The sequence below is a fragment of the Argiope bruennichi genome, chromosome 8, assembly GCF_947563725.1.
Source record: "Argiope bruennichi chromosome 8, qqArgBrue1.1, whole genome shotgun sequence".
Lineage (NCBI taxonomy): Eukaryota > Metazoa > Arthropoda > Arachnida > Araneae > Araneidae > Argiope > Argiope bruennichi.
The window spans coordinates 30,263,347-30,283,429 of NC_079158.1; the positions used below are offsets into that span (position 1 = coordinate 30,263,347).

A 20,083-nucleotide genomic window follows, 5' to 3' on the forward strand; every position below is an offset into this window, starting at 1 on the left:
ATAACAGATACAAAAGATTAAAATACTTTTAAAAAGGGCAATTGTCAAAGGACTTACAAAATATGTTTTCATAAATATTATAATCTATTTTCATCTGATGTCTTCAGTCTTTTTTAAAGCAATCCTGCTTTATGTCAGTAGGCTTTATAATATTAAGTAGATTAAGCACAATATCCAGATAGTTATATGAACTAAAAGTGATATTAGATTAGTGTGTGCAGTGAAAATATGTAGAGCATGTATTAGTGAAATCGAAGGAAATAATCAATTTCCTAATTTTATCTTTGCAAACATTAACAATTTAAGCGAACTAAAAGTGTTTTAAAAGAAATCTTTTGTTCAATATGATTTCAGAAATGAAAATTTAAACAAAAATTCTTAATCATGTATTTAGTATTTTGAAATATGAAATAATTAAGAAACAAAATTGCTACTTTTGGTAAATTGTCTTATGAATTAAAATGTCTACTATTTTTGCTGCTTTATTGTCTTATGTATTACAATATCTGTTATTATTCTTTGTTAATCTTATGAAAGAAACTAAAATATGATAAGTAATAATAAGTCATAATGAATTATAATTATCATTTATTGATGTAATGCAACAGTAATTCACATTTGAAGCATGCGGTCTTCAAATGTGAACATATTAAAAGTGGTCATTTTGAATGTTCCCCATTTTAAATAAAACTAATGCTATTACTTTGATTTGATCAAATAAAGGTTTTAAGTGGAATGTTGTCAGCGGAAATTTTTCTGTTTTTGAAATTTGTTCTTCTTTAACTCAAAATCCAAAATCTTACCCGCTCCTGCCCATCTTGCTCCTCAGATCTTCGAAGATGCTCTTAATTTTTTCGCTAATTTTTCCACCTCTCAAGTTTTTCAACTTCTCAAAGATGTCTTCAGCCTGAAAAAATAAAAGATACAAACTCTTCAATACAAATCTAAAATATTTCTCAGCAAATATCAGTTGTTCTTCAACTATTGTATCTTTCCCAATGTTGATCACCAATATTGCTTGTAAAATTAACCTTACTACAATTTTCGAATTCAGACAATGTTCTTAAAAAATTTTATAAACATCAATTGTATTAAATTTAGGGAACATTTTGATCACAGAGTTTCCGAAATATCAAGACAAATCCCAAAACATTTTATTAAAAAAATTATGCGCAGACATTTTTCTGTTTTCAAACTTTTCCACTAATTCTTAATATCAAGATGATTTTGAGGAAAGAAAAGTTTATTTCTTTAAAATGAGCTTTAGTCTTGTAAACTATTCGAATTTTATTAGAAATTGCTCTAGAGAACAATCTTCTTTGATTCAAAAATTTTATATGGTGTCAACAAATTATGCCGAAATATTTCATGGTTGCATCGTTTATTTTAATTTCGTTTTCTTTGTTTGAATCGTTTTCGGCAATATGTCAGTCATAAATTTTACTCATAATTATAAAGTATCATTTGAAGACAACTAAAAAATTGATAACATTATTATTAGTGAGGTAAAAAGGCATAAGCGAATCAAAACGGAATTAAATTCATTGCAACCTTAATATTGAAGCAAGATTGACTGTTGAGTTTCACCAAGTGATATTTATAATGTATTAGAAATTGCTTGGAAAAGTTACATTAGTTCCGCATTTAAAATTGATTAAATTTTTCCAGGATACTGATTCTAAGAAAAAAATTAGATGATTACTTCACAAATTATATTGTTGTTATGAATTGTGAAAATGATCTATCCAATTTTTAGACAAAATAATAATTCCATATTTCTGAGGATAACAGTATTTCTGTTTTATTTCTAACAGGGTATTAATTCCTAATTTAATGCTCCACTGCATTTCCCAGCTTGATTGAAGTACTACTTTTAAAAATTTCGTTAAAGACTGAAAAGCATCATATTAAAACTTTTTTCTTAATTTCTTTCTAATTCTACTAAAATACGTCAACGCTTGCTGGATTTTACCTTCTTCATGAGGCCTCCATCGACTCCCTTTCCGCTGTCGAATTTTTCCTTGATCCTGTTCACAATGTTTTCGAAAGCTTCTTTCAGTCTGTCGAACACTTTACCATGTTGTACACTGCATAAAAATACAGTTTAAAAATTATTTAAATCCATATTGAAATCAATTCCATTAAAAAAAATTTCATTTAGCCATTTTTAGAATACTTCATGTAAAAATGTTCTTGTGAAAAGCATAAAACTATGATATTTTACATCATTAAATTTTCAATGAACTTAAATAAATCTTTCAAATTCTTTGATTCTTGTGGTATTCTTATGAATTTCTTTCGCTTTCCTTATATAGTAGGACTTATATAGTATAACAGACTAAGAATAATTCTGAGTTTAATATAATATCCAGATTTTAACTGTCTCTTATGTAAATGTTACTTTTTAATATCTTGTTAAATTCTCTTAGCGTTATGATTCAGACATGTGGGGACAAAAAGTTATAAAATGTGAATTTCTCACAAAACTAATTTGTTATAAAGTTCTCAGTTTCCTTTTTAAATAACATTTGTACTGTAACTTAACCTTTCTCAGAAAGAATATTTACGGTGTAATGGAAGCCAACAATGCGAAAATGATGCTATAGTTACAGAAAGTTAAACAGTCAAAGTGACTTGAACATTTTCTAGCTTTCCTTAGAACCCTAACGAAGATTTTTTTCAACATTCAATGAAAATTATTATTATTATTATTATTGTCACACACTCATTTTGATTTTGCCGCTTCGAAATCTGACTATAAATTCTATTGTCGTTAATAGCGACATGTTATTTGGAATGAAGTGGTACTAATGCTTTGAATACAAGACCGTATCTTCAAATTGCATACTAATCGATCGGACAAATATAATGTACTAAAATTGAATATATAAGTATAAAGTACATTATACTTTTAAAAGTACATTATACTTGTACAATTTAAGTACACATACAGTGGACTCTTTTGACTCTGAACCGCCCGAAAGGCCTCAAGAAACGTAAGACAATCGTTCGATAGCCCAAATATTCTTCTGAAATTTTCATCGTCTTTCGACCCTCTGTAAACCTCTGTAAGACGCGTACTTTATTTGATAAAATATATCCCTCCGAATGATTTGAAATGCACTAAAAGCTTTATTTTGGAATACACCATTTCCTTATTTATATTATTTTTTTCTGCTAATAGTGATCGAGTAAGTCGACCTCTTTATATAATATAATATGTAAGCCCCTTAAGAACACAATCTGCCATTTATTTTAAAGGAAGTAAGTCTTCTATATTTTGAAAGAGGCATTGAACATTTCAATAATCTGGTGTATCATAATTCTGAGCTGTCAAGAATCAAATTGTTAACAAAAAGAGAAGAACAATGTGAATAATTAAAAACTCTTGTATAGAAAACAATTATAGGATCGTTAAATATATTTTATGTTTGATCTAGTGTCTTTAAACATTTTATTTGTACGTTTATTTTTGAAATTCATTCATTTAGCTTTCTTCATCTGCAACTTTCATATCTTACCTGTTCCTGCCTATCTTGCTCTTGAGATCTTCAAAAATGCTCCTGATCTTTTCACTTATTTCAACTTTAAGATTTTTTAACTTCTCATAGATGTCTTCAGCCTGAAAAATTATATGAATCCTTAATTACAAATAAAAACATATCATTACTTAATTTCAGAAATTCATAAAATGTTGCAACATTTCAGCAGGTGCTTTTTACTATTATCATGTTTCTTAGACTAATTTAACCACAAATATTATATAACATTATGATAATCAGAGTTTTATATAAACATTCATTGTAAGGAATTTAAAATTTATATGTGATTAGAATGTATATAATGGCGTTTTTAAAAAGATCCCAAAGTTCTACATAAAAAAAGTATAAAAAAATTTTCTTTTCCGAAATCTTCATTAATTCATATTATTTTTTTTAAACAGAAATATCATCAAAAAATCTTAAGAAGTATATTTTATAGTGAAAATTGTACAAAAGGGAATCAATCATCTTTGGACTAGAGAATTTTATGGTAGCTATTCATTTACGAGTAAGGTTTATACAAAAACCGACTTTTTTGAAAAACCGGTTTTCGAATTCAATATTTCCAAAAAAACCGTTTTTAGCCGGTTTTCTAATTTTTGTCTAAAAAAAAATAGAATAGGGAAATATATTTTATTTAACTCATATAAAATAATAAAAAACAAAATCAATGTATACGTTAAAATATAAAAGAAATAAGAATTACATATACATATTACTTACACAAAATAGCAAAAACATTTCAAATAATATATATATTATTTTCACTAATTTTAATTTCTCCTAAGAAAATAGGATTTTAAAAAACATAAAATATCCACTGAACGGTGGCTAATGTCTTGCTCTTATTTTGGACACAATATTGCCAGAAATTGAAAATACTCATTCACTAGCTACTGAGCTCATTTATAGTTTTCATGGCATCAAATAACAAATCTAAGTTTTTTGTTCTTTTATTCGTCGACTCAAATAATGAAAATTCAGCTTTCGGTGTCTTTGGATTTTCAAGTTTTTCTTCAGGGTCTTCAAAAAATTTTTGAATTGATCTTTCCATGGCTTCTTTTAAAAAAGCATTACTCTGATGAGTAGTTTCTTCGATTTGCTCTTCATCAGAATTGGTTTCCACATAAAAATTCGGAAATATTCTAAACAGTATCTTTCCAGATAACTCAATAATTTTGGTTTTTGAATCTAAAGAAAGTACACTATATTTCTTCGCTGAACTAGAAATGTGCAAATACAGCAAAAGAGTTGCTAATTCTACTTCTTTCTCGAATTCGTTTTTCTAAAGCATATAATAATTTTATAAACTTATTTCAGTGCTTAAATTTTTTAGTTCATTTAACAGAAATTCAGATATACCTTTTCTTGTTAATAAATTGGTATCTTGTCGCCTAAGTCTTCAGCTGCTAGACGAATCGGTCCCAACCGATAAAATTTAAAATATTTGTATGTTTATTTTATTTATTGAAGAAGAGGACCGGGTTTAAAAACCGTCAAACTCTATTTACGAAGCAAATTTTATCGAAAATTTGTACAGTGTAGTTATATTTTTACTTTCTCATTTGCAAAATACAGAGACAATAAGGTAATTGTCAAAAGATTCTAGCTTTTGCGAACTTGAATGTTAACGAATCTCTGTTTTATACCTTCCAGAATTCGGAAAACACATTTATGGAATTATATCAATCCAGCCTTTTGTTTGTATGTTTATGCCTATGAATACAGTAACTTAGAAACTATATGGTATATGATCTTTAAATCAAATTTTTAGATTTCTACCACATTTGGAGCAAAATCACTCGGAGGAAGTCTGCCTTCCGAACTCTTGGAATAAAAGTGAGCATGATAATGACGAAATAAGGAAAGTTAAATGGATAAAAGGATGCACATAATTTTTATATCTATAATATAAATATCCTATCAAATTTTCAGCCAAATACAACAAAAGGTCGGCAATCTATCGATTTCTACTTTTAGAAACATGTAGACGCGATAATTCAAAAACGTAATAACATCAATACATGAAATTCGGTATGTTTTTTGTGATTACAATTGTATAACAAGTTCTGCATCAGTTTGGATTCAAATGGTTGAAAAAAGCGCGTCTAAAACGGAAGGATATCATTAACCTCATGCCAGGCATTAATCTCCAAAACGCTCACCAAGGATAACACGACAGATTAAGTAAAAACGCTACTTTCACGCCAGAGGTAAATATTTTGTAACTATTGTACTCCAGTTCCATGCAAAACATTCTCCGCCTTACTTAGGCTACGTAACTCTTTGTTAACAGTGGGGGATAACGCCTTTATTAGAGAATATGTAACAAAGTTTTGAGGGAATCAATCCTGTTGATTATTGAAGGTTCCCGACAGTCCTATAACGGACATAATTACTTATTTAAACTAATAACAAGTGATCCAGAGATGGCTTACGTATTGTTTTTGCATGAATTAAAAATTCAACTATGTGATTGCAAAGCTCGACACATCTAAGGTACAGAAACATGATCAGATATGAAATTTTTGTCAAGAAATTTAGATCGTAAGAGAAATCTTCCCCCATTGGTATGGGCCGCGGTGGCCTGGTGGTAAGTCTCGGCTTCGGAACCGGCGGGTTTCAGGTTCGTGACCCGATTCCACCGAAGAAGGGGGTCTGTTGTACGTTAAATCCGTCATGACCAAACGTCCTCTCGCTGGTGTGGTGTGGAGAGGAGGTGCCAGCTCAGGTGTCATCCTCGTCATCTAACCGCGGTTCAAAATTACGAGGTCCGTCCCAAAATAGCCCTAGTGTTGCTTTAAAACGGGACTTTATTATAACTAAACCCCCATTGGTATGGAGATATATCAATATCTTAATAAAGCCCAACAAAATGTTACCCATTAGAAAGTAAGAAGCAGTACCACACCGAAAGCCTCTCAACTTCATTATGGACAGATCCCCACTGTGTAGAGTACAGTCATAAGAATAAAATAGTTTGATATTTATGAGATTATAATAGCAATGTTACATTTTTAATCGCACCAAGTGCATTTCCCAGTATTTGTCAGTTTAAATGTCTTCAAGTATTCTTTAAACGTCTCAATCGCATTATTTAATATAATTTTATTTAAAAATAATTTATTCTTATCCCACTTAATTAAAAATAATTTATTCTTATTTATTTTAATTAAAAGCAATTTATTTTTATCCCACTTAATGAAGGTTGATAAAAGTTTGCTGTGTTTTACCTTTTTCATGAGGTCTCCACTGACTCCATTTCCGCTGTCGAATCTCTCCTTTATTTTGTTCACAATGTTTTCGAAAGCCTCTTTCAGTCTGTCGGCCACTTTACCATGTTGTACACTGCATAAGAAAATAAGTTTTGACTATAATATGACTTCATATTGCAATTCCTAAATACACTCATGAATTTATCATTCTTCTATTTATTGTAATCATAACTGCAGTCATAATAATAATAATAAAAATAATCATTGCAGATAATTGTAATCATGAATTTCGCAGTTCACCGTTTCACAGCACTTTTCTATTCTTTAGAATAAATCTTTTAAACTTTATCTGAATATCTGCGACTTTTTTGAGGGAAGGGGAGGGGCTTAATGTTTTCATATATCTAATTATTGTTGAATAGTATTCAACATTATTCAAAACTTATAATTCAGCATGAAATTAATATCTTGAATTGACCAACAATTCATGTATGCTTTTTGATATATTACATTTTGTTAAATCCTTGCTATGCACTTATTAAAACATCGATAGACAGTAAATTATTGAATACAAATAAAAGATTTGACAGTTAATGTAATTATATGTCAACTTTTAAAGCAATATTTGTATGAATAGTGCATGATTGTTTTAAAATGAGATATTTGTAAAATGAATGCATAAAATAAAATACGTTTTATAAGATTATTTTCATTCAAAAAATGTTTCAGAGTGTAATATAAAATAAAAATATGATGATAATGTAAAATAACTTGTCAATATTTTTTTTAGTTCAGTTCCTATTTTACTTAGATCTAAGATTCTCTTAACACTTCTTGAGAATTGGGATAGTTTAAATTTACTTCATTGGTCATGTAATTTGATATTAGCATAAATGTCTCCCTTCCCTTTTAAGATAAGACACTGATTTGAAAAGCACTTGTAAATAGCGATATATAATTTAAACTGAATTGGAAATTTGATTTATTTATAAAATTATGCCAATAGATTCAACCATTAGTAATTATAAAATGCAGATAGCCAATAATAATTTAATTATTTTTTGTTTCTTCTGTAAAAAATAAATTCTAATGATATATAAACTGTATGCGTTGGAAATTCATATGATATAAAAATGCCAAGTTCTGTTTTGAACCTTCTTTTATTCCTTTCCTTAGCCTTTGGTGAATGAATTTGATGTCCTTAGATTTATTAACTATTCATACCGCCTCAAAAATCAGAAATTCAAATGAAAAAAATAGATTCTTTATGTATTTTAAATCAATTAATAATAAATAAAATTGTGTGTGTGTGTGTGTGTGTGTGTGTGTGTGTGTGTGTGTGTGTGTGTGTGTGTGTGTGTGTGTGTGTGTGTGTGTGTGTGTGTGTGTGTGTTTTATGATGTGTGATATGCAGATTTTTTTTTAATTATGCTTCGTTTAAGGATCTTACCAATTAAAATGTTTAGTCTTTTTTTAACAGCGTTTCATATTTGCAGAGTGAATGAATATCAATTCAATCTATTAATTAATCGAAATTCAATTCAAACTAAACTAAAGAAAATTTGTGGATCGATGATAACAAATCAACTATTCAAAAATCTCTTATGATGTATTTGCTTAGTATTACTCTTGATCTCTCCTATGATGGTAGCTTGATATTACTCTTGATAGCGTTTTTAGCTTTACTATTTTTTTCTAAGTTTGAGAACTAGAACTTGTCCAACAATATTCATCAGCTTAAGAACATCCATGTTGTTTCTGGGCAACAAGAAATTATAAATATTTCGTACGGTAGAGAAAAAAAAATCGACCGAAGACCATTTTATGTAAAAGAAAACTTAATCTTTGTACAAAAAATTTTTCTTTGTAATGAATCTTGAAACAAAAATTCCATATTCTTTGTTTCATTGTATAGATAAATCATTTAAAATATCTAAATAGAAAGAAATATTTTATATGATATTTAACTGACAGAGCGATTTATAAACATCATTTTTACAGTATTTCAATCACATGCAATTTGACTTGGCTGATTGATAATTAAAAGAATTACTATTGCGAACAGGTATAAATTTAATATTTTATTTTAAACATTACTCTTTTGGTATCCTTCAGCTACTTTATACTCTCTAATTTCTTTTAAAAATAGAAGATTTAATTTGACGCTTATTATCCATTTTTCAATTTTCGTTCATTTCCCTTTCTGCAATTCAAAATTTCAAGTCTTACCTGTTCCTGCCCATCTTACTCTTCAGATCTTCAAAAATGCTCCTGATTTTATCACTAATTTCAACTTTAAGGTTCTTTAACTTCTCATAAATATCTTCAGCCTAGTAAAATGAAATTAAATCTTAATTAAAAATAAAAATATGCCTTTATTAAATTTTAGTAGTTCAATACAATATTACAACTTCCCAATTGATGATTTTATCATTAGAATAATTTAACCATACAGGTTATGTAAAGATAATAATGTTCAGAGTTTTATAGTGAGTATTGATTTATTATAGTGATTTTTTTTATTTTATTTTTATTATAAAGTTTATAATAGCTTTTAATTGTCCCAAAACATCCAAAATTTTGCATAAATAAAGTAGAATAAACAATTTTTTTTCAGAAGTTAATTTTATTCATATTATTATTTTGGAAAAACAAAAATAGCATATTCATAAAAAATATCTTAGGAAGCTGATTTTAAAAGAAAATTGTACTAAAGAGCAATGGATTAGAGATTTCTATAGTAGCTATGCAGAAGTACGGCCAGTTTTATCTAAATTATGTATAGTGTGGCATAAATTTTATTGAAAGTTTTCAATAGTGTTGTGTCAATCAAAATTATTTATTTAAACTATTGATACTTCATCTACAGGCAACTAAAAAGACTTAACTATCTTTATTTGCCATGAGTGAAAAAGGCAACACTGCCAAACCGAAGCAGAGTAAAATTTGGCCAGTCTGAAGTATTGAAACCCGATCAGGCGTGCAATTTTTACCAAAAAATATAAATAGTTTGACAGAAATTGACAAGAAAAATTATAATCACTTTACAGTAGCTTTAACATTCTATCAAGATGTGTTAAAAAATTATTGCCACATCTGCAAGTCGAGTCAGATTTAGAGGTTGAGACAGTACTTTGCAGTATTTTTTTTAATCGAAGGTTTGGGAAGAAAGATAAATCCCCAGGCATCATTTATTCTCGTTATAACATTGAATACATGATGTGGAAATTTTGTGTATTCGACCTTCATGACTGCAAAAGAACTCCCCCTGCCCTTAGCGTGACATCCGGAATGAATTGAATGAGCATCAGTGCAATAGTACTCTGCAAAAAACTATGGCTGAGTCGTAATGACCATTACTGGACACAATGGGAGATAGGCTCTCTCGTAGGAGATATGTCCCATCATAGGTATGAAGATAATAGGCCCAAGTCATTATTTCACCTGACAGGGAAGCTAGAATCAACACCATACCGGATGTTTCTTATCCCCACTTCAGGATGCTCCATTCTTGAGGTACTATCATAAGAATAAAATAATTTTTAGACAATAAATATTCCGTCATTTTACTGACATTAAAATTATTTCTTAATATAAATTTCAGGGTTTTTATCATTTTTATTGTCTTTAACTATTATTTTAAAGTAAAAACACATCGCTTAAAATCATTTTTCACCCAGGGCACTTCATTTGGTTCCACTTAATAAAGATGCATCAAATCTTGCTATGTTTTACCTTTTTCATAAGATCTCCTCTGACACCACTTCCACTCTCGAAGGCTTCCTTCATCTTGTTCACAACGTTTTCAAAAGCTTCCTTTAATCTGTCGATCATTGGGCCACGTTGTTCTCTAGATAAAATAATCTTTTCAGAATCATTTTCTAAAACAATTGATGTCAATTATTAACTGATTTCTTTTCGGTATGATTTATTAAATCCTCGGCATTAAATGTTTTTATTCTATATATTTATGTTCTGATATGGTTGGTTTTCTATGTTATTATTATTAACCAAACAGCAGCTGATATAATAGCTAACATTGTTCGAATCAGTAATATCGTTTTCCTGCAGTAATAGAATAATCACTAAAAAGAGATTTACATGTTTTTTAATAGTTAATAAATGAATGCCAGATCATTACCCAAAACCTTGGTAACGATTAACCGATGAATTTTTCGACTAAAGTTGCTTTCCATTTGTTTTTGACATTGGACCCATTTCAAAGCCCTATTGTAGTTAACACCATGGGTTCGAGAAATTTTCAAAAAATGTTGTATTAATTTTTTTAAAAAAACCTCGTCTATTTTCTGTAACCTCATCCAATAAAAATTATTGGAAAGTTATTAATGTTAAAATCTTTTTTGAAATTCTTATTTCAATAATAAATATATATAAAATTGAGAAAACTGCTAAACAAATCATTTTGAAATTAAGTGGTATAATTAATACCTTTTAGGTATTTATACATAGATGCAAACATATTAAAAGAGCAACTTCCATCTACTACTATATTTTACAATGGCTTCGTGAAAATTGTCACATTTTCATGCTAGAACTACATATTTCTTAGAAATCACAATTTCAGAGTTTTATAAGACATTATTTTTAAAAATTAAAATGCATGTAGAAAATGCTGTGTTAAATTCTGTTAGCAAAACTAAGCACTGTATTCTTAAGGAATCAAAATACTTATTGAGAACAGAAAATAAATTTTCTTAGTATTATTTCGAGTTTAAACTTGTACTCACTAATTTCAGTTTCATTTATTCAAAAATTTATCAATTTTAAATGGGTTTTTTCTTTGCTTTATCTATATCATTTTTTTATGTAGTATGCGAAATCTAAGTAGAAAATTAAAATTAATTTTACTACAAGCTATTTACTATTGAAGAATGTCACTTATTATTATGATTATTTTCGTTTTCAGCAACCTTAAATTCTTGTTAATTCAATTACATTTAATTGCAAAATTCTTAGTTGAAATAAATGGAAGTACAATATAGCTATAACTAATTATAGTTTCTCGATATTACTACCACATTCAAATATAAAGTAATTCGAAAGCAATCATGCCTTTTTTTTCCTTCAACTGTTATCTATTTTTATACCGAATCATTCATATTTGTTTTCGTTTTTCATTACTTTCTAAAGGCCAGAAATAATATTATACATATTAAAAATGAAAATTTCCTAACTAACTATTTCGCTGATTAACTCGTTCCTCATTAGCTCCCTTGAAATGTTGTATGTTTACATATGGTATGCAATATTTTCCATACTTAATTAGTAAATAACCACAAACTGGATACTCCGACCCTCCGAAATAAACACGGAAAAATCTGAATGACAGAACCGCAGCAAAAGCAACACTGGTGAGAATTGTGGTTGAGCCCTAAGAACCATCACCGGCCACGGAGCAATCCTTCCATTCATCGATGGGAGGAGCCATAATCTCCACCCCCCTTTTTTTGTGTACCCACCAGGGTGGAGAGAGCCAGCAACCATGCCGAAAGTTTCTGATCCTCAATTACGAGGCACCCCCCCCCAAAGTAAGCAAAAAAAGTCATATATTAAAATATTTAAATTGTACTTACGCTTGCATTGGATTTTCAAGGTCGGCAGCTCTACCAAAGAAAAATAAATTAATTTTTTTTTTCCATTTTGGTGATATTTATATATTTACAATAGCTTAAAAAATAGAAATGTTAAGTCATCTGAAAATATTTCATTTTTTAAATTATTTAATATTTATAGGAATATTTGATGAACAAATTATTATTTTATTCTTTTCGTTTTAGTTTTAAATCTTTACCAAATTTCACTCACCTATTTTTGTCGAAATCCTTCGCAATCCTTTCAAAGGCCTCCCTTATTTTCTCACCAACATCTACTCCCCAATCCAAAAGTTTATGGTAGAGTTCTTCAGCCTGAAAATGATTAACCCATTTGGTTTACAATACCATGGCTAGAAAAGTGTATAATTGAAGTGTTTTCTTTTAAATATATAAGTATAGTCGAAACATTCGTTTACCTTCCTGAAAGCTCTTTCACTGATGGTTTTTCCTTCTTCGATTGCCTTTTCGAAGCCTTCCACCATTTTTTCGAAAGTCTCCCTCATTCTGTCTGTGATCCAATCTCCACTATATGAGCAAATATTAAAGTAAAATAATTTACATTGGCATTTTATTCTTTCTTGTCCAATTTGATTAAAAATAATTTGTTTAATGTGACTAAAATTAATGTATAAAATCTCAGATAATATATTGTAAGTTAATTTCGGTGAAAACTTCTAAGGAATTTCCATTGAAAAGCTTTAAAAGGACTGCATTTGTTCATCTGTAAGATATGCTTAAAATTCATTGCTTCAATTCGGCTTTGCTTTTTAAAGACATGACTTTTGGAATATTTTTCTGAAATCTCATTTCTTTAACTATTATCAGTATAATTAAGAAAATAATACACATAATAAATATTAAAATTAAAATTTTATAATGGCAATATTATTATATTTGTTTTATATTAACCAATATCAGTTTCAAATTTAATTTTTGGATTATTATAACAAAATTTAAGATTATATTTCATCAATGTCGTAATTTCTGAGAAGATTAAAGAAATGTTTTCTGCAATTGTTTCAATTTTTAAATCAAATTATTTGTTACACCTATTTCAAATTCTTTTGATAATGGAATAGGAAACTTTGTAATTAATAAAAAAAGGAAGCAACAACCAACTTTCTGAAATTTCTGTACGTTATTTATCATTGTGATTATTTGGGACTTCAATACTAATCTTCTTGTTAAGACATTTGAATGCTAATTTCTCCAAAATAATAGAAATGGGATATTTTATGGTTACAGCAAAATGCATTTTTTCAATGACAACAAGACCCCGAAATTCGAATTTTTTTTTTAAATATTAGGTCTTAGTATTTATTTTAGAACTTTTATCTGCCTTTTAAAGTCGAATCATATGCATCCTTGATTTTTTTTTTTGAAATCAAGGAATAATAATATGCCATCTATTAATTATAGTATGCAGAGTTAATTTCTGATTACCATTTTGCTTTTAATTAACCTCTTATGAAGATGCACGATTTATTCATTTCTTCATTCATGCTATATTCTACATTTTATAGTAAATGAATATTAATGAAACAACTTTATTAAAATATTTAAACAATACTTACGCACGCAAAAGATTGTCTGCTTGGTCGAGTCTGGAAGAAGGAAAGAAAATTTAAATAAAATACTTTGTCAGTTAATCTCAAAATATTTGTCTCTATAAACATGACAGAAAAATAAAATTGTCATGTATTTGCTGATATTTAAATTTTTTTTACAATGCAAAGATATTTCAAAAGAATTTTGTGCATTATATCTAATAATTAATATAATTTTAATATTTTCATCCTTTCTAAATTTCAACTTACTCATTGTTTTCAAAATCCTTGCCAATCCTTTCAAGGGCCTCCTTGATCTTTTCACCGATATCAATTCCCCAGTCCAAAAGTTTATGGTAGAGCTCTTCTGCCTAAAAGTGAAACATTCATTTCAATTATACTCTGTGTCTATAAAAAATGTCTATTGGTAATTATTTCCTTTAACAGTATATCAAGAAAAATTATAGTAATTTTTTTTTTGGTTTCACATAGGATATATAATTTATTGATGTTTTCTTAAAAATTTGTCTTAGCTAAAAATTTATTTTAATCAATTTTATCTTGATCATAAATGCATTTTAATTAATTTCAATTTGATTAGAACCTTTTTTCAGCTATACCAGAAATTTGTTATGAAGAATGCTTAAAATATTCGTATAAAGCATTTATAGTTGAAGATCTCCCATCAAAGTTAATTAAAATACTTGTTGCTCAGAAGTAATTCTTTCATTAACTTTTATGGGAGCAACTTTGATTTCATTAACTTTCATTGAGCAACAAAAAAAGGGGTGGGGGATTTTCATTGAGCTTTTTTTCATAGAGCAACAAAAAAAGGGTTAAATTATCCGTATTGCCTATGCTTTGTATCTTACCTTCCTGAAGGCTCTTTCGCTGATTGTTCTTCCTTCTTCGAGGGCCTTTTCGAAGCCTTCTACCATCTTTTCCAAAGTCTGTCTCATCTGTTCCGAAATCCATCCTCCACTGTAATAACAGAAATTACATCGCAATAAGTTATAATATATTTTGTCACAAGAAAGAATTGTTCATTGATTAGTACTTACAAATAAGAAGAACTAATTTTAAGAACTGGTTTCGAAAACTCTTTCCTATTTTTTGTAACTGCTAAACCATATCGCTTGCAAAACACAAAATTTTAATTCTCTGTATCTTGCATAAATCCAAAGATACTTATAATACTTTCTTACTTATAGTATTTTTATTTATATTTATGTAGCAGTTGCTTTACTCTATCTTCTCTTTTGGATAATAGATGGCGATGCCTGATTAAATACGCATCCCACAGTGCATTGCGATTGTTGTTGCAATGAGTGAGATGCTGTTCTGATAAGGTGTGCGCATGTCATACCTTTCAAGTTAAACGTTTATTTTGTGTGAAATGTGGTCCTTAAAGTAATATTCCCAAAACTGTATGCCTTCTTGCTTCCATTTCATAGATGATAATGATCTTCAGTTCACCACATTTATATATTTTATTACTTATATATATTTTTAATACTTTTTATTTATTCATAAGTGCTTATAAATACATAAGTACTTTCAAAAGAACATATATCATTTTGTTCTTTTGTCTTATGACTCATTAGCAATTGATATTAACAATCAAGTAATTGATAAGAAAAATGTAATGAGAATATTCCTATTTTTTATGAATCTTGTTGATTTATAAATTTTACAAATGAATATAACGTTCTAATTTTAAAATATTTCACACTAAAAATATTCTATTTGTAATTAATTCTTTCTAAATTAATTGATTTCAGTTTTCAGTGCACAAGGTTTCCCTTAACCAATTCGCCATTCAATGCATGGGTGCTTAAAATCTCACATTGTTAAGCATATACATTGTTGTTATTTTCTTTCTTAATCTGTAAAACTTATGTTTCATTGTAAAAGTTTAAGAGGTGCTGCAATTTAATTTTCAATGCAGAAGTTATTATCAACAATTATTTCAAAACATACTTACGCTTGGTAAGGAGTTAGATCCACATTTTCAAACCTACAAAAGATAGAAAATATCTTAGTACTAAGGTTTTAATTTAAACTTGGTCGTCGCAAACAGAATAAATCTATTAATTCTGCCGTTAAAGATAAAAAAATTGCAGAAATGTTATCTCAAGTTTTTGACTAATTTTAACACCCAGAAATTTATTGCTCTGAATCACCAGACTTGTTGCATATTTGAAACAACGTCAATAATGTTGCGCTTTTTTTTGTTGTTGTTGTTGTTGCGCTTTTTAAATAAAATTCAGAATTATTCCAGAATTTTTAAGGAAAAGTAGAGCTACAAAAATATCGTCTATTACAACTTTATATTTCTTACTGAAGTTCTCATTTGTTTATCAAACAACCCTTAATTATTCATAGCTTCTTTCAAACTATGATTTATACTATTCGGAAAAGAAATTATTTTTTTAATACTATTATTAAATTGATCTAATAAACATAAATAATAAAACAATTCATGGAACTCGTAATTATAACATGCTGGATTTGTTAAATATTATCACATTTAACGCAAAGCTTGTTAAATTTATACCATGGAAGATTTCAAAATGTAAGTCATTTTTTTCTATGTAAGAGGTTGCTACGAATAGGTAATAAATTCTGCTAGAAAATCCAAACTTGAAAATAGAGCCTTACTTTATTACAACAATTATTTGTATTTCATTAATAACAGTTTTATTAAACTTTATATTAGCATTATTTATTGAATTCTGTTCTAGAATTCTATTAATTCTCTATTATCATTTCAAAAACAGTAATATTTTCACGAAAGATTGAGACCACCAATATTTTGATAAATTTTGATATAAAGACTTTCCCGTCAAGATGCAAAATTTAAGGTACAATTTTTGGTATTATGTCGACTCATACATGTCTGATTGTGTGTACGTACATGACAATTCTGAAAATTAATTACAGTACTGGACAAACATAGCATATGGTTTTCTGTAGTATATTTAGTACCGTAATTTTATGCTATTAGTAGTATATTTGCATCGAAATTGTACTATTTTATTAGTAGACTGCCATTCGAGAGTTATCGGCAGAAATACATGGATATCCCTGAAATTGGTCCTAAATAAATGTTTAGGAATCATTATATCGGTCGGTCTTGTAGACAGTGTAAATTTCGCGTTGTCTTTGAAGGTCAAATATGAAGTGATATTTGACCTTTGATCATTCCAACAAAGAATATTATCCTGCTAACTAATATGTTGGAATGATTAGCTTGATACATAAACCCTTGATGTACGTGATTAATTATTTATAAAATAGTTATACAAAATATGTAAACTTATGGCTCGCCACGTATATTGTATATGTATCTCTTAAAGAAAAATATCGCGAAACACTTTATAGAAAATTTTAACTTATACAAAGGGTTCCGCTGAAGAGTTGGATTATTAGAAAGCATTTTTATTGTTTAATGAAGCTGAATGTTTGGGATATTTTTTTAACATTGTTGTCCCCGTTGCTAAAGCATTCCTCATAGTGGGGCATGAACTTTTGTATACACTTGTCGACAATTCTGCTTGTGATAAAAAGACGCTGCATGATAAAAAAGACACTACATGCGATGATGAAGCAATTAGCAGAAAATTTGAAGAAAATACAGTGTCGTAATAGGGAATCTACAGTTCTCCTTCATCTCCTCATTAACTTTTATAACCAAATTATCATGAAGCAGAGAATGTCATACATTTCGTTCTTCATCGTGGGACTTTCATGCCTTTTAATGAAATTTCACACACACATATCTTTAGTATCGAATCACTCATCGTGTTTTGGCAATAAACTCCACAAATACATGACCTAATTTCAGTTGATTTAATGTTTAAAGTATTAAGAAAACAGATGACAGAACATAACTCACATGAGGTGCATGTGTTCAGTTTTTAAAGACATTTTAAATACTCCACTTACAGCGGACGCTATATTCAGTGATCTAAAAACGAAATTTATTATTTATCAATGAACCTGAAAAGTGGACACACCATATGGGAAACATGAATGCAGTGCTTCCTTGACGAAAAACTGAAAATGGAATTTAGTTTCTACATACCACTCGTAGTTGAGGTTTTAGTGTTCTAATAAATTAAATTTCTTCATATAAATGCATTTGAGAAGCAACTTAAATATAAATTTCATGTCGAATTTCATTTAACTTACCTATCAATTGAAAGGCCATCGTCTAGAAGAAAAAAAAAAGATCATCATTAAAATCAATCAGAGAATTTCTTAGAAGGTTTTAAATACAAAAGTAATGAAAATATTTGTACAATGTTTGTACATTTATTACATTTATACACACATAAACAGGATAATCAATATTTTGTAGATTATCTTTATCTATAAAAAAAAGAAACATAACGTGTAATTTAATATTGGCTTAGTCAGCCACCTAACTCTCCGACCCGCCACGAAGGCCCACGGATTTAAACCATAAAATTGAATGACCGGACCGCCGCAACAGCAACATTGGCGGGAACTGTGGTTGAGTCCTAAGGGCCGTCACCGGCCATGGAACAACCATCCCCGAAAGAAGTACGTCCCGTCATCGATGGGAGGAGCCAGATCCCCCACCTATTAGTGTACCCTCCAGGGTGGCGCAATTCAACAACCATGCCGGAAGCATCTCATTCTCATTTCGAGGTGCCCCACGGGGGTTTAATATTGGCTTAATCATATTCCTCCAATTTTATTTAAACGGCATAGATTCATCATAACGTAAAAATTTCAATTAAATATATGAGCATGAACATGGTTGCAAAAAAGTTCTTTCAAAAATTGAACATCCCATGTCCGTATTGAATTCGGATTTCCCACTCTCTGTCTTTCGAACTCAAGAGACACAATATCGCAAAAATAAGTAATCCTATTATATTATCTCCTATAATTAAATGTTAGACAATGCAGAAGGAATTTTCTATTTTCGACTGATATTGAGAATTAAATTGGATCGCGCAATGTCCTTTTTCTCATGTTATGCACTTGTAGAATGTTTCATTTTTATAGGGAAGAAATTTTTAATCAAATCTACTCATTTAAAAATAAACAAGTTTTGAAATTTGGGTATTGTTGAGAACAATATACGTCTACGTTTTAGAATTGAATTATTGGTTGGAATATTAATTTAATTGAATTTAGAGTCCATTCGAGTAGCGGCTCTGGTCGTTATTTTGAGAAAAAAATATTTCAAGATTCAATAATATTTATAATAATGAATTATAAAAGAAGAAGAAATTATTAGAAGAAAAAAATTTAAAATATTCTACATTTTATAAGGTTTTAAAAGCATGTAGGTTATGTATATATGTTTTTCAAAAGTATGTATGTATCTATGCATATGCAAAGGAAATTTATATAAAAGTATGTTGTATGCTATGTAAAAACTTATGAACTATGTCTTTATAAGTTTTTAGAAAGTATGTTTCAAAAGTAGAAATAAGTAGTATATAATTAAGTAGGTTCCAAAAAATGATTATTTTTTTGTGACTTTTTAAAAATGTTATTGTATATTGATGTATCAAAAGAACTTTTATGAACTGACACTTAAATACTATTACTTTCTATTTATTTCTTTGGTAAAATTTTTTAAAAACTTTAATTAAAAGTTCTATTTTAATACTCCTTTTTATAAACTGGTAAGGAGTAATTTATTTCTTTTTGTAAGATTTGTGTAAGAATACAAATACATATATTCATAAAAATAACTACTACAGTTTTGTTCTTATTTAAAAAATTCACTTTTCAAACAAATTAAACATAATCTATCTTCTATATTCTGCAGACATGCTTTATTGGGATCTTTAATTCCTGAAACAGTTTTAAATAGTTTTCACAAACATATCATGGAAAATGTTGTACCAAAAACATTCATCTAAATCTGGTTCCCCTCGCTTTGTATTCGCTTTCTATATTGTTATCTATATTAGAAAAAAGATTCAGAAATTTCACATACCGAAATCGCTTGTGTAAGCCGAGGCAAGGCCAAGGCCCACCAACAGGAATAGCGTCAGATACTGCATGGGGCTGAAATGTAAGAAAGTGATTAAGATAACAAGATGTATTTACAGCTTAATAACCGCTATAATAACAGTGGAAAAAGAATATACAAACTCCTTTAATAAATGCTGAAA

The 20,083-nt window shown here is 28.6% G+C and overlaps 1 protein-coding gene across 2 annotated transcripts in view; it reads right to left on the reverse strand.

The window, feature by feature from the left end:
- The window catches only part of LOC129981190 (uncharacterized), a 28,141-nt gene that overhangs the window by 5,117 nt on the left and 2,941 nt on the right, over positions 1-20,083 (reverse strand). For both annotated transcript variants that reach the window (XM_056091924.1, XM_056091923.1), the window contains exons 2-16: positions 19,906-19,976; positions 18,114-18,135; positions 15,904-15,936; positions 14,792-14,900; positions 14,190-14,290; positions 13,947-13,976; positions 12,789-12,897; positions 12,584-12,684; positions 12,352-12,381; positions 10,493-10,607; positions 8,987-9,087; positions 6,776-6,890; positions 3,522-3,622; positions 1,973-2,087; positions 804-907 (exon numbers count right to left, since the gene is read on the reverse strand). In XM_056091924.1, the coding sequence (XP_055947899.1) occupies positions 804-907; positions 1,973-2,087; positions 3,522-3,622; positions 6,776-6,890; positions 8,987-9,087; positions 10,493-10,607; positions 12,352-12,381; positions 12,584-12,684; positions 12,789-12,897; positions 13,947-13,976; positions 14,190-14,290; positions 14,792-14,900; positions 15,904-15,936; positions 18,114-18,135; positions 19,906-19,972 (1,253 nt within the window). In that variant the 5' untranslated portion in view covers positions 19,973-19,976. The remainder of the gene's footprint in view (positions 1-803; positions 908-1,972; positions 2,088-3,521; positions 3,623-6,775; positions 6,891-8,986; positions 9,088-10,492; positions 10,608-12,351; positions 12,382-12,583; positions 12,685-12,788; positions 12,898-13,946; positions 13,977-14,189; positions 14,291-14,791; positions 14,901-15,903; positions 15,937-18,113; positions 18,136-19,905; positions 19,977-20,083) is intronic.